Genomic DNA, 13,964 nt, shown 5'->3' with positions numbered 1-13,964 from the left:
TTGTTTGCACGCAGTGAATACCTCATGAACCAATAACAAAACAATAAAGAACGACCAGTGGGGAGAATAAGTAGATCCGCAAAGGTCTGCGTCCTCTACCCTTTCACTATCTGCAAAGGGGAACCTGTTCTTTCCTGTTTGTAGACAGAGAATCTCCAGACAACAATCCGCGAACAGTAGCTCGGGGTCAAAAATCGTTAATCAGTGTGGGAGAGGGAATCTCACGAAAACCGTTAATAAATAATCAATCAGTGGGGGAGAAAAATAGGCACGACGGCTTCATTACCTATCCTTCACTGTTTGCAAAGAGAGAAAGAGCCTACTGTTTCTCCGTGTGCAGACTGTGAATCTCCAAATAGGTCAACAAAGAGTAATACTAGTATTTTCTGAACAATTAAACAATTATTTCGCAGTTCGTCATGTTTACACGACCTTACCCGGACCGTATGGACAGTTTCTTGTCTTCCGAATCCAGCGCCCGATCGTCCTCCTTTCCTCGTATTCCTCGCAGCACTCCTGATGGTTCCCAGTCAGGACCGTAGATCACTCGAGAGAGGTCTTTTCGGAGCCAGTGAAGTTCGGATGATCGGCTGCCAGACGAGGGTCTATTGGGCAAGAGCTCTCCCGATCGTTGCAGTCGTTCACTCTGTCGTCAGGACCTCTCCCACTGGATCCACGAGTCGCTGATGGGCCCCACGCTTGGGACGCCAATTGTTAAAACTAAGGTCAATGGACAATCGATATTTGCCCGGCGGTATCGCCTCTTTAACCCACAAAATATTACTCAAATGAAGAGGCAGGCGCTGGAGACGGGAAGGCAGGAAACAAGGTTTATTCTCTCCGGAGGAGAACACATCAGTTCAGACAGCAGGTATCGTCATGAGGTGCTCTAGCCGCATCTCTGAGGCCTGGCCTCTTATACACAGTCAAATGAATTTTATTGTAGGTAACATAGTCTTGTAATGCTTTGAAGTATGAAAGGACATCCTCTGAATCTCCCCTACAGGCCCGTTCCCACACACATTTACAGTTGAAGTCCCCACCCCGGTTACAACAGGTGATGATTATCGCGCAGCTGGACATTCCGCCGATTCACGGAATGTGGAGGTTCGATCGGATCTCATAGGGTGGGGGCTTTGATCAACTCGGGGGACCTTTGATGAGGGAAGCTTTCTACTGTACGGGGAGGGGCAATAAACAGTATCGGCAGAGCTAGGTGTCGGCCTGGGAACGAGGAAGACAAACGGGCACAGGAAAAGGGGGTTTTGTATCAAAGGGCCTGGGACCATGAAAGGAATTAAGGGAGGTGTCGCGCTGGGAACAGGATGGGGCTCTGAGGCAGAGCTGCGCTGAAGAGGGGTTTATGACCCAAGGCATGAGAGAGCGGGGGTTGTCAGTGTGCGGGCTTTGCGAGGGCGAAGGGCTATGTTGGGGGCCAGTGGCGTGCAGAGGGTGGTTCTGATCGAGGCACCTAAAATGGCGGGTGCGCACGACAAAAGTGTGGCATCCGGGAAAAAGGGCAAGATGGCGCAGATAATGTTTACCAAACCGTACTAATTTTCCACATGGGTCCGAGGATGAGGACCTCCGTCTTGCCCAAGTTCAGCTTCAGACGGCTGCTCCTCATCCAGTCGGCGACGGCCTTCATTCCTTCGTGGAGGTTGGTTTTGGCGGTGTGTGGGTCCTTGGTGAGGGAGAGGATGAGCTGGGTGTCGTCGGCGTGTGAGATGATATTGAGGTCGTGATGGCAGGCCACTTGTGCGAGGGGGGCCATGTAGATGTTGAACAGCGTCAGGCTGAGGGATGAGCCCTGGGGGACGCCGCGATTATGTTGGTGGCTTAGGATCGGAAAGGTGGGAGGCGGACGCTCTGGGTTCTGCCGGAGAGGAGGGACGTGGTCCAGTCAAGGGCCTTCTCTTGGATTCCGGCTTCTAGGAGGCGTGTCTTTAGAGTGTGATGGCAGACCGCGCTGAAGGCGGCTGACAGGTCCAGGAGGATGAGGGCTGATGTTTCACCATTGTCTAGTTGGCGCCTGATGTCGTCTGTGGCGGCGATGAGGGCAGTCTCGGTGCTGTGGTTTCGTCTGAATGCGGACTGGGATGGGTCCAAGATGTTGTCTTCAAGGTGGCAGGCCAATTGCATGTTGACAATTTTCTCGATGACCTTCACCGGGAACGGGAGCAGGGAGCTGGGCCGGAAGATCTTGAGGTCCTTGGGGTCCGCCTTAGGCTTCTTGAGGTGGGTGTTGATTTCCGCGTGCTTCCAGCTTTCCAGGAATGTCGCTGTTTCGAAGGAGATGTTGATGACTGTTAGACGGGGACCCTGAGGGTCGGCCGGATACTGAGGGAGAGATCCCCGAGTGGGACCGTCTCCTGCGATCGTACAGACAAGTTACCTCCCTCCCCACAAACAGGCACCACACCAAGTCGAGTTCAATGCTTTATATAAGGTTCTTAAGGCAAGGATATCAGCGATACAGGATATCTCGGACCCGGGGGTCCTCTCACTTCTAGTCTCTGTAGGGAAAAGGGGGTAGCGGGACAGTCTTGGTACCGGATCGGTACAGGTAGTGGTAAGAGGCGAGCTCACAATCCTCGAGCTGGAGTGTCTGTGGATCGGGCCGCGGCAGCGCCAGCAGGCCAAGATGATAGTCTCCCTAGGCAGGGGGCCGCGGCAGCGCCAGCAGGCCAAGACGATGGTTTCACGAGGCAGAGGGCCGCGGCAGCGCCAGCAGGCCAAGACGATGGTTTCACGAGGCAGAGGGCCGCGGCAGCGCCAGCAGGCCAAGACGATGGTTTCACGAGGCAGAGGGCCGCGGCAGCGCCAGCAGGCCAAGACGATGGTTTCACGAGGCAGAGGGCCGCGGCAGCGCCAGCAGGCCAGTCACAGATGAGTTCTTCTCGGGTCTCTCGACTCCAGGATACAACTGGCTTCCTGGTCTGGTCCTGCCCCAGTTATAGGTCTGGTCCCCTTTGATGTCCGGACCCTTGCGCCTGGGGGGCCGGGAGGTCCGGGATGAGGGAGTCCAGACACCCAGCAGGGGGGTGGAGCCAGCGCCCAGGCGGCCGGGGGTGATCGACATCTGGCGGAGGAGAGCCGTTGACGATTCCTTTCTCCCATTGACTCGCCAAGTGGTCACTCTGCCTCCTGGGGGGAGGTTGGTGCCTCGATGTCGGGCCCGGCCGGGCCCAGGGTGAGGGTCGAGTTGAGGCCACGCGGCCTCGTGCTGCAGTGGCCCAAGATGGCGGCTGGGCCGAGGCCGTGGTGTGGATGGTGACCCGGGCCAGCTGGGTCCGGAGCTGGTGTCTTGTGGGTGAGGAATTGCAGTGTACTTCGGGTGGTCGTCGGGGACTCTGGCTGGGGATGCAGGGGGAGCCAGGGTCCAGGTTCCATTGCGGGGAGGGGGCAGCCCGACCATGCGGCCTGTCCAACATGCGTCCCCCCCAGCTGAAGGCGGGGAGAGTCAGCCATCTTCCTGGGGACTCTCCTCGCTGAGGCGGAAAAAGCGTGACAGGCCGTCGGCGTTGGCGTGGTCCTGGCCTGGACGATGTTCCACCGTGAAGTCCATCCCCTGTAGGGAGATGGACCAGCGCAACAGCTTCGGGTTCTCCCCCCGCATTTGCATCAGCCATTGCAGGGGTCGGTGGTCTGTTTGCACCCGGAAGTGGGTGCCGAAGAGGTATGGCCGGAGCTTCTTGAGTGCCCAGACTACGGCGAAGGCCTCCCTCTCAATGGTGCTCCAGCGCTGTTCTCGGGGCAATAGGCGTCTGCTGATGAAGACCACTGGCTGGTCGATCCCTTCGGCGTTGAGTTGGGAGAGGACGGCCCCCACACCATGATCGGAGGCGTCCGTCTGCACAATGAATTCCCGGCTGTAGTCGGGAGCCTGGAGCACGGGGGCCGTGCACATGGCGGTCTTTAGCTTTTCGAAGGCCGATTGGCAGTCCGGGGTCCAGTTGACGGTTTTGGGGCTCTTTTTGGAGGTGAGCTCTGTGAGGGGCCCCACGATGCTGCCATAGTCCTTCATGAACCGCCGGTAGTATCCGGTGAGCCCCAGGAAGGCCCGGACCTCCGTTTGGGTCGTAGGGGGTCGCCAGGCCTGGATGGCAGCAATCTTGAGTTGGAGAGGGGCCACCAGCCCGCTTCCCACTTGGTGTCCCAGGTAGGTCACGGACCCTTGGCCAACCTGGCACTTGCTGGCTTTGATGGTGAGCCCGGCTTGCTGGAGGGCGTGTAGAACCTCCCGCAGGTGGCGGAGGTGGTCGGTCCACTGGTGGCTGTACACAGCAATGTCGTCCAGGTAGGCGGCGCTGAAGCCTTCCAGGCCCGCCAGTACCTGGTTTACCAGCCGTTGGAACGTTGCCGGGGCGTTTTTCATGCCGAAGGGCATGACTTTAAAGTGGTAGTGCCCGTCTGGGGTAGAGAAGGCGGATCGTTCTTGGGCCCTAGGGGTGAGGCCGATCTGCCAGTAGCCCGCTGTTAGGTCGAAGATGCTCAGGTAGCGGGCGGCCCCCATCCGGTCAATTAGCTCGTCTGCCCGGGGGATGGGATGAGCGTCGGTCCGGGTAACTGCATTCAGCCCCCGATAGTCCACGCAGAACCGGAGCTCAGGGGCAACGCCCGGGGCAGCTGCCTTGGGAACTAGGACGACTGGGCTCGCCCAGGGACTGTCTGAGGGTTCGATCACTCCTAGGGTCAGCATTTTGGACACCTCGGTCTGGATGCAGGCTCGTACCCGGTCTGGTACGCGGTACGCTCGGTGTCGAATAGGAGGGCTGTCCCCGGTGTCCACATCGTGGAGGCACCAGGGGGTGACTCCGGGGGTGAGGGAGAACAGGGAGGCGAACTGCCTCAGGAGCGTTTGGCAGTCTTGGTGTTGCTCCGGGGACAGGGCCTCGGAGAGCTGGACCCCTTCCACTGAGCCATCCTGCTCGAGGGCCCTCAGTAAGTCCGGAAGGGGTTCAGAGTCTTCTTCTGTCCCATTATCGGTAGCCATCAGGAGGCTGAGTTCGGATCGCACAAAATGGGGTTTGAGCCTGTTGGCATGGAGGACCCGTAGGGGGTTCCGGGCAGTCTCCATGTCGATTAAATAGGTGACGGGCCCCTTGCGTTCGATTACCTTGAAGGGCCCGGACCATCTGTCTTGGAGTGCACAGGGCTCAACCGGGGACATCACCCAGACCTGTTGTCCAGGTTCGAACTCAATGGAGGACGTGTGCTGATCGTACCACCTCTTCATGTCCTCCTGACTGGCCTCGAGGTTGGCTTTGGCGGCGTCTCGGAACCGCCGGGTCTGGTTGCGGAGAGCCAGGAGATACCGGTAGATGTCCGGGGGATTTTTCTGGGGAGGCTGCTCCCAACCTTCCTTGACTAGGCTGAGGGGGCCCCGGACGGGGTGCCCGTACAGGAGTTCAAAGGGGCTGAAGCCGAGGGACTTCTGCGGGACCTCCCGATAGGCAAACAGGAGGCAGGGAAGTAGCACGTCCCACTGGCGTCGAAGGGGTTCTTCTAGACCCATAATCATCCCCTTGAGGGTGCGGTTGAATCTCTCGACCAGTCCGTTTCCTTGCGGGTGATAGGGGGTCGTGAATTTGTAGGTGACCCCGCATTGTTGCCAGAGGGACTTCATATATCTGGAGATAAAGTTCGTGCCCCTGTCACTGACGACCTCCCGGGGGAACCCCACCCGGGAGAAGATCCCCATCAGGGCCCGGCCCACCACGGGGGCCGTCACGGTCCGAAGAGGGATGGCCTCGGGATAGCGGGTGGCGTGGTCTACAAGGACCAGGATGAACCGGTGTCCTTGGGCTGTTCGAGGGTCGAGGGGCCCCACAATGTCTATTCCCACTCGTTCAAACGGGGTGGTGACGACAGGAAAGGGTTGTAACGGTGCTTTGATTTTTCGGCCACTTTTTCCGCTGGCCTGGCAGGTGGGGCAGGCCTTGCAGTGGTTGGTGACATCCTTCCGCATGTGGGGCCAGAAAAAATGGGTCACCAGGCGGTCGTAGGTTTTATCCTGCCCCAGGTGTCCGGCAAGGGGGACATCGTGGGCTAAGTTCAGGAGGAAGTCTCGGAAGCGAAGGGGCACCACCAGCACCCGACTGGCCCCTAGTTCTGCAACTTTCTGCTCGCTGTAGAGCAGGTCTTGGTCCCAGTAGATCCAGTGGGCCCCCGAGGTATCCCCGGCGCTCTGGGCCAGGGCTTGCTGCCGGAGTCCTTCGAGAGAGGGACAGGTTTTCTGTTCGGCCCGGAATTGTTCCTGCGTGGGGCCTCCCTCCTGCCGCCATTGTGCCAGGTCAGGGACGTCCCGAAGCTGGTAGGATCCTTCTTCGGTTTGGGTCAATGGACTGGCTTCTGGGGCGGCCTCCTCGGGGATGAGCGCGGGAGGAGGTTCTGGCCACTCGGGCTCTTCTGGGCTGGGGACCGCGCGGGCGGTCATGGACCTGGTCGTGACGCAGACCCATTCGGGGAGGCCGAGCATCCCCAGGTGCTCCCTCCGTTCGACAGCTGCCCAGGGAGAGCTTTCAAGGTCGTTTCCTAGGAGGCAGTCCACGGGGGCATCATCGCGGACAGTTACTTTTAACATCCCTGTTACTCCTCCCCACTCGAAGGGGACGCAGGCCATGTGGCATAGGCTTTCGGAATTGTCGGCTGATCGGACAGGGCAAAGAATGTTCGGCAAGATTTGGTCTGGAGTGACGAGGTGGCGTCGGACCGCCGTTACACTGGCCCCGGTGTCGCGGAGGGCTTCCGCCCGGCGGCCATTAATGTTGACCCATTGACCGTACTTCTGGGTGTTGGCGGGAAGGGGGGCCCGCGGAATCATGTCTCTCTCCCCTAAGCAGACCAGTGCCATGGCGGCGGGTGCCCATTCAGAGGGATCGGTCTCGTACTCTTCTTGGTCTTCCGGGATTAGTTCTTCCCCTAGGGCCGCCGCTGCAACTTGGCGGGGGGTAGTGTTCGGATTCTTTGGGCAATTGGGATCACTGGCGTAGTGGCCGGGTCGCTGGCACCTGTGGCACGTAATGTTGGCCCGGAAACCGGCCCGGACGGCAGGGCTTCCTCGGCCAACCGGGGTCGAGGGGTTTCTGGGGGGTGACGAGGGGCCGGGGTCTCTCCCCCGACCCTGACTTCCTCCTCCCCCTCGGGGGCGATACGGTCTGGATAATTCGCTGGGTGCGTTCCGGCCAACTCGGGTGCTTTCCCACCGGTCGGCTTCGACGGCGAGTTGTCGAGGGTCGGTTAGCTTACTGTCCAGGAGGTGTTGCCGGAGCTCCACGAAGCAGTTGTTCGACAGGTGCTCCCATACGATAAGGTCAAAGAGTTGTTCGTAGGTGGTTACTTTGTTGCCCTTGATCCACCCCTCGAAGGCTCGGCTAAAAAAGTTCACGTACTCCACCCAAGTTGTACCCGGAATCCGTTTGCAGTCGCGGAACCGTTGGCGGTACATCTCCGGTGTGAGCCCGTATCGAGTGAGGAGGGCGGCCTTCATGTGGTCGTAGGAGGTCATCAGCTGGTCCGGGAGTTGTAGCAGGGCGTCCCGCCCTTCGTTGACAAACCTCCCCCATAATCCGGCTCCCCAATCGCTTCGGGGAATCCGGTGGGAGGTCATTGCCACCTCATAGGCTTTAAACCACTGCTGTATATCATCGTTCTTGTGGTATTCCCGGATGACATCTTTGGGGATGTGAACCGTGGGTTCGGTCGAGGCAGACGGGGTCGGTCGTTCGGGGAGCCCGAGGTCTTTATTCTGTTTCTGGATCTCCAGTGTTTTGAGATTGCGCTCATGTTCGTACTCTAGTCTCTTTTCCTCTAGCTCTCTCTGTCTTTGCTTGTCTTCTCGCTCTTCCCTGAGCCGTAAGTGTTCCAGGGTTATTTTTTGTTCTGCCAGCTTGAGTTCTCCATCCAAGCGAAGTCGGGCTAGTTCTAATTCGTGGAGTCTGGTTTTTTCTCTTTCTCGGATCTCTTCCAGGGAGAGACCCGCTCTTTCTTTAGTTGGTGCGGGGCTCGTCTCGGTTGTTTGTGTTCGGGGTACGGCCGTACCCGTTTCCGCCCAGGCTTCTAGGGCTCGTTTGAAGTCTTCCTTCGTACTCAGACCCGTGGTTGGGAGACCAAGTTCCATGCAATATTGCTTCAGTTCTCGGTGGTTGTAGTCTTCCAATTTTTCCATCTGGAATTTCTCCGTTGTTCCGCTCTCTGTTGTCATGGTGGTCGTGTGTCGTGGGTCGGGTGACTTTCTGTACGATTATGCGTAGGTTCGGATCCCGTCGCTGGCCACCAATGTTAGACGGGGACCCTGAGGGTCGGCCGGATACTGAGGGAGAGATCCCCGAGTGGGACCGTCTCCTGCGATCGTACAGACAAGTTACCTCCCTCCCCACAAACAGGCACCACACCAAGTCGAGTTCAATGCTTTATATAAGGTTCTTAAGGCAAGGATATCAGCGATACAGGATATCTCGGACCCGGGGGTCCTCTCACTTCTAGTCTCTGTAGGGAAAAGGGGGTAGCGGGACAGTCTTGGTACCGGATCGGTACAGGTAGTGGTAAGAGGCGAGCTCACAATCCTCGAGCTGGAGTGTCTGTGGATCGGGCCGCGGCAGCGCCAGCAGGCCAAGATGATAGTCTCCCTAGGCAGGGGGCCGCGGCAGCGCCAGCAGGCCAAGACGATGGTTTCACGAGGCAGAGGGCCGCGGCAGCGCCAGCAGGCCAAGACGATGGTTTCACGAGGCAGAGGGCCGCGGCAGCGCCAGCAGGCCAAGACGATGGTTTCACGAGGCAGAGGGCCGCGGCAGCGCCAGCAGGCCAAGACGATGGTTTCACGAGGCAGAGGGCCGCGGCAGCGCCAGCAGGCCAAGACGATGGTTTCACGAGGCAGAGGGCCGCGGCAGCGCCAGCAGGCCAGTCACAGATGAGTTCTTCTCGGGTCTCTCGACTCCAGGATACAACTGGCTTCCTGGTCTGGTCCTGCCCCAGTTATAGGTCTGGTCCCCTTTGATGTCCGGACCCTTGCGCCTGGGGGGCCGGGAGGTCCGGGATGAGGGAGTCCAGACACCCAGCAGGGGGGTGGAGCCAGCGCCCAGGCGGCCGGGGGTGATCGACATCTGGCGGAGGAGAGCCGTTGACGATTCCTTTCTCCCATTGACTCGCCAAGTGGTCACTCTGCCTCCTGGGGGGAGGTTGGTGCCTCGATGTCGGGCCCGGCCGGGCCCAGGGTGAGGGTCGAGTTGAGGCCACGCGGCCTCGTGCTGCAGTGGCCCAAGATGGCGGCTGGGCCGAGGCCGTGGTGTGGATGGTGACCCGGGCCAGCTGGGTCCGGAGCTGGTGTCTTGTGGGTGAGGAATTGCAGTGTACTTCGGGTGGTCGTCGGGGACTCTGGCTGGGGATGCAGGGGGAGCCAGGGTCCAGGTTCCATTGCGGGGAGGGGGCAGCCCGACCATGCGGCCTGTCCAACAATGACCTTCCGTAGTTGGGGTGCGATGGCTGCATCTGCTTTGTTGAATACGTGCTGGGTCTGACGGAGATCTTGAGTGAATGGAGTTCATGACCTTGCGTGTCTCGTTGTCGTTGACGTTGGACCAGGAGGTCAGGCGGTTGGCGCTGGTGGTGTTCACAGGGTAGGTGGAGTCTGGCGTAGTCGGGCCGGTCGTGGCGTTTAAACTGTCGTGGATGTCAGCGATCTTGCGGTGGAAGAAGATGGCCAGTGAGTCGCACAGTTCTTGTGATGGTGGGATGTCGTTGGTGTTGGCGCTGGGGTTGGAGAGTTCCTTTACGATGCCGAAGAGCTCTTTGCTGTTGTGTGCGTTGTTATCCAGGTGGTCTTTGAAGGAGGATCTCTTGGCTGATCTGATGAGGTGGTGATGTCTGCGGGTGGCTGGGATCTGACCTTTTAATAATAACTAGTCTTGCAAGTGCAACGGAAATATGTATGAGACCATCAAAGCCTCATAACTTGGTTATATCTGCAGTTTCCTGATATCACGACTCTGAACCCCACGTGGCCCCCTGGCTGGGGGGGTTCACGCTGTTTGACTGCAGTTAGTAAGGGAGGGACAGGTGAATCCGCTGTGTGGCTGCGAGGGAGGCAGGGGAGCTCACAGTTCTCAGTGGTCATCTCAATAACACAATGTTGACAAGTTCCATCTATTTAATTCTGTGTTTAAATATACAAAACCAGGAAAGTAGCCACCTATGGGGCAGCGAGCCCAGTGGCATCGGGACCCTGAGGTCTGAGGGGTACACTGCACCCCAACGATGTCTCTCTCTTTCACTACCTACTAAGTGCGCGGGGGGGGGCATAGGGTATGCTAGCCACAGCATATTAGAAAAGGAAAGCTCCTGCCAGCTATCGGATGCCCACCCCCTTCATTGGCACAGGGGCGGGCCCCCAAGAGTGGACATCTCACAGGGAAAGCCAGGATGGGTTCCACAGCGGTATTCGTACAAGCGCCTTGAGACCCTTGCGGGTGAGTAGTGCGCTATACAAGAATCAATTTACACAGCGGGGTCAGTGCAGTGACCGCTCGCGCTGAGGGTCACAGCACAGATTAGATTTGCCTTTCAGTTTCAGTCTGACTGCTGAAATGTTGTTTTCCCACGTCCCTGGCACAAGGGTGCGTGGAGAATGTTGGCAGAGACCCGGGGACCTCTCTCCCTTTCACTTTCAAGATGAGGACCCCAGAAATCCCCCTGAGCGTCCAGCCGGTGTTGTAACTAGATGTGCTCCCCCGTCGGTTTGTGCCTCCCCTACGTCAGAGAGAAGCTTAGAAATACAGCTGCTACCTGTATGTCGGTGCCTGCCCGTCTGTCTATGCCCCCCCCCACCCCTAAAGCACCGCAGATATTTCTGTTTTTGCCTTCCCGAAAACTGTTAGGCATGCATGAAGAGGCTCAGAAATACTGGTTTGAGCAATATGTTTTAATCTATTTTTGTAACATAACATATGCAGATCTGAAAGGAAAATGTTTGTTTTCACTAACTCTTTGGGTTTCAAGTATTCAAATTTGGACACAAGAAGCTTTTTTTGTTCCGGGGCCGGGCCTGAGGTTACAGACATCAGCAGGTGTGTGTGTGTCTGGAAGCTGCAGACGGCGGGCTGAGGCACTTGACGGGGTGGGGAAGGGGGTGGGGGGGGGGGGGGGGCGGTGTGTGTGTGTGTGTGTGGGGGGGGGGGGGAGCAGGGGTCGGGGCCGGGCATTTCTTCCAATGGATTTTGCCCTAAGAGTGAAGTGTGTGCCAAGTCAGTGAGTGGCCAAGGTGGGAGGGGGGGGGGGGGGTTCGTGGGGCGGACGGCCGAGGCACGCGCTGCAGCACACGCCCCCCCCCCCCCCCCCCAGAGCAGTTAAAAGGCGGCCTGTGGAGCGGGGGCTTCAGAGCCCCTGGCGAGTGAGCTGAGACCCAGCGAGCCCCCGCACCACAGCGAGACGACCTGTCCCAGCCGGCACCATGGCTGAGCAAGCTGAGCCCGAACCAAGTGAGTGTGGGATGTGGGGGCAGGGGCCCTGTCCCTGGGGCCCCAGAGAGCCCGGAGCCCTCCTTAAACATATTTCTTATTATTATTATTTATCCCTATTTATTTTGTTTTCATAATAAATGGAGTCGTACAATGGTGTGTTTCTCCGTTTATTTAACTGATACATACACATTCATACTTTGCCACCTGTCGCGTTGTAGCAAATGTAGCCAAACCTTACACCCGCAGGTAAATACCAGTGTTGTAATACACATATTTGCAAGCTCATGCTTGTATTTAGGGACATCTGAACCTGTTTTCTAACTTCCCGCGCTGTCTGTCTGCTCAGCGGTTGTCCTGGAAATCCCGAAGTGCAGAATGGAGTCACCCACAAGAAGAACAATTTTGCATATGTTTCTGCTTTTAAAAATAAATACCAACAGGAAACACATAGTTTTCTGTCTGCATCTCTCTGTACACATCAGTAAAAACGGAAACATGGAAGCCTAGTTATATTCTAGCATCGAAAGGCAAGCACCGAGCACTCCTTGTTCTGGAGGTGTGCCATTGCTGTGTCATGTGGCGGCTCTACTTATGAGTATCCAGCCTTCTTCAGGATGACCCGTGCTGGCCTCAGGATAGTGAGTCGAGAGCTGGCTGCCTCAGTCTGGATCTGCAACCGACCCTCACTGAGACCTGAGAGAGCTGGCAGCAATATTTGGGCTGTTGCCTTGTTCTGCCTCTTGCGCTGTTCTCTGGCTTTCAATTTTGGGTTTTTCGCTTGCTGTGAGTCTTTGACTGTTCTCTGGCTGTGAGTCTTGGGCTGTTCTCGGGCTGCGAGTGCTTCTGGGGCGGTTCTCTGGATGTGAGTCGTGTTCTGTTCTCTGACCCTGAGTCTTTGATTGTTCGCTGACCATGAGTCTTGGAGTGTTCTCTGGCTGTGAGTCTTGGACTGTTCTCTGGCTGTGAGTCTTGGACTGTTCTCTGGCTGTGAGTCTTGGGCTGTTCTCTGGCTGTGAGGCTTGGACTGTTCTCTGGCTTTGAGTCTTGGACTGTTCTTTGGTTGTGAGTCTTGAGCTGTTCTCTGGTTGTGAGACTTGGACTGTTCTCTGGCTGTGAGTCTTGGATTGTTCTCTGGCTGTGAGTCTTGAGCTGTTCTCTGGCTGTGAGTCGTGTTCTGTTCTCTGACCCTGAGTCTTGGGCTGTTCTCTGGCTGTGAGTCTAGAGCTGTTCTCTGGCTGTGAGTCTTGAGCTGTTCTCTGGCTGTGAGGCTTGGACTGTTCTCTGGCCATGAGTCTTGGACTGTTCTCTGGCTGTGAGTCTTGAGCTGTTCTCTGGCTGTGAGTCTTGAGCTGTTCTCTGGTTGTGAGACTTGGACTGTTCTCTGGCTGTGAGTCTTGGATTGTTCTCTGGCTGTGAGTCTTGAGCTGTTCTCTGGCTGTGAGTCGTGTTCTGTGCTCTGACCCTGAGTCTTGGGCTGTTCTCTGGCTTTGAGTCTTGGACTGTTCTTTGGTTGTGAGTCTTGAGCTGTTCTCTGGTTGTGAGACTTGGACTGTTCTCTGGCTGTGAGTCTTGGATTGTTCTCTGGCTGTGAGTCTTGAGCTGTTCTCTGGCTGTGAGTCGTGTTCTGTTCTCTGACCCTGAGTCTTGGGCTGTTCTCTGGCTGTGAGTCTAGAGCTGTTCTCTGGCTGTGAGTCTTGAGCTGTTCTCTGGCTGTGAGTCTTGAGCTGTTCTCTGGTTGTGAGACTTGGACTGTTCTCTGGCTGTGAGTCTTGGATTGTTCTCTGGCTGTGAGTCTTGAGCTGTTCTCTGGCTGTGAGTCGTGTTCTGTTCTCTGACCCTGAGTCTTGGGCTGTTCTCTGGCTGTGAGTCTAGAGCTGTTCTCTGGCTGTGAGTCTTGAGCTGTTCTCTGGCTGTGAGGCTTGGACTGTTCTCTGGCCATGAGTCTTGGACTGTTCTCTGGCTGTGAGTCTTGAGCTGTTCTCTGGCTGTGAGTCTTGAGCTGTTCTCTGGTTGTGAGACTTGGACTGTTCTCTGGCTGTGAGTCTTGGATTGTTCTCTGGCTGTGAGTCTTGAGCTGTTCTCTGGCTGTGAGTCTTTTGGTCTTCCCAGCCAGTGAACCTTGAGCTGTTCCCGGGCTGTAAGTCTTTTGCTGTTCCCTGCTGTGAGTCTTGGGTTGTTACCTAGCTCTAAAACTTGGGCTGTTTCCTGACTGTGAGTCTTGGGTTTAATGCTTAATTTAAGCTGGTGCTTCCGGTGCTCGGCAGCTGCACTTAATTGCCGGCACTGGCCCTTAATTGCCAGAACCTGCACTTATGACAGCTGCCGCATGTTGGTGGTGCCGATTATGTAATTCAAAGATGAGCAGAAAAAAGGTTGTTTGTTAATTGTTGTTTTTTAAAAAAACGATTTTACCTTTCTGTGATTTCTGTCTTTGCCTGTGGTTGTTACTGTTTAAAAATTGTAGTTTTAACCAGCCTGTGATTAGATGTTTTATCACCTATTTTGTGT

The 13,964-nt window shown here is 56.8% G+C and overlaps 1 protein-coding gene across 2 annotated transcripts in view; it reads left to right on the top strand.

Annotated features, from left to right (window-relative positions):
• The first annotated feature begins 11,348 nt into the window (after nt 1-11,348).
• Nucleotides 11,349-13,964, top strand: part of LOC144824395 (indian hedgehog protein-like) — a 52,122-nt gene continuing 49,506 nt past the window's right edge. The window contains exon 1 of one of the 2 annotated variants that reach the window (XM_078683503.1): nt 11,349-11,474. In XM_078683503.1, coding sequence (XP_078539629.1) covers nt 11,447-11,474 — 28 coding nt within the window. In that variant the 5' untranslated portion in view covers nt 11,349-11,446. The remainder of the gene's footprint in view (nt 11,475-13,964) is intronic. The other variant, XM_078683504.1, reaches the window with a different exon arrangement.

Source organism: Lissotriton helveticus, chromosome 3_1, assembly GCF_964261635.1.
Source record: "Lissotriton helveticus chromosome 3_1, aLisHel1.1, whole genome shotgun sequence".
Classification (NCBI taxonomy): domain Eukaryota; kingdom Metazoa; phylum Chordata; class Amphibia; order Caudata; family Salamandridae; genus Lissotriton; species Lissotriton helveticus.
Note: the sequence above shows the minus strand (reverse complement) of the source record. Positions and strands in the feature narration are given on the sequence as shown.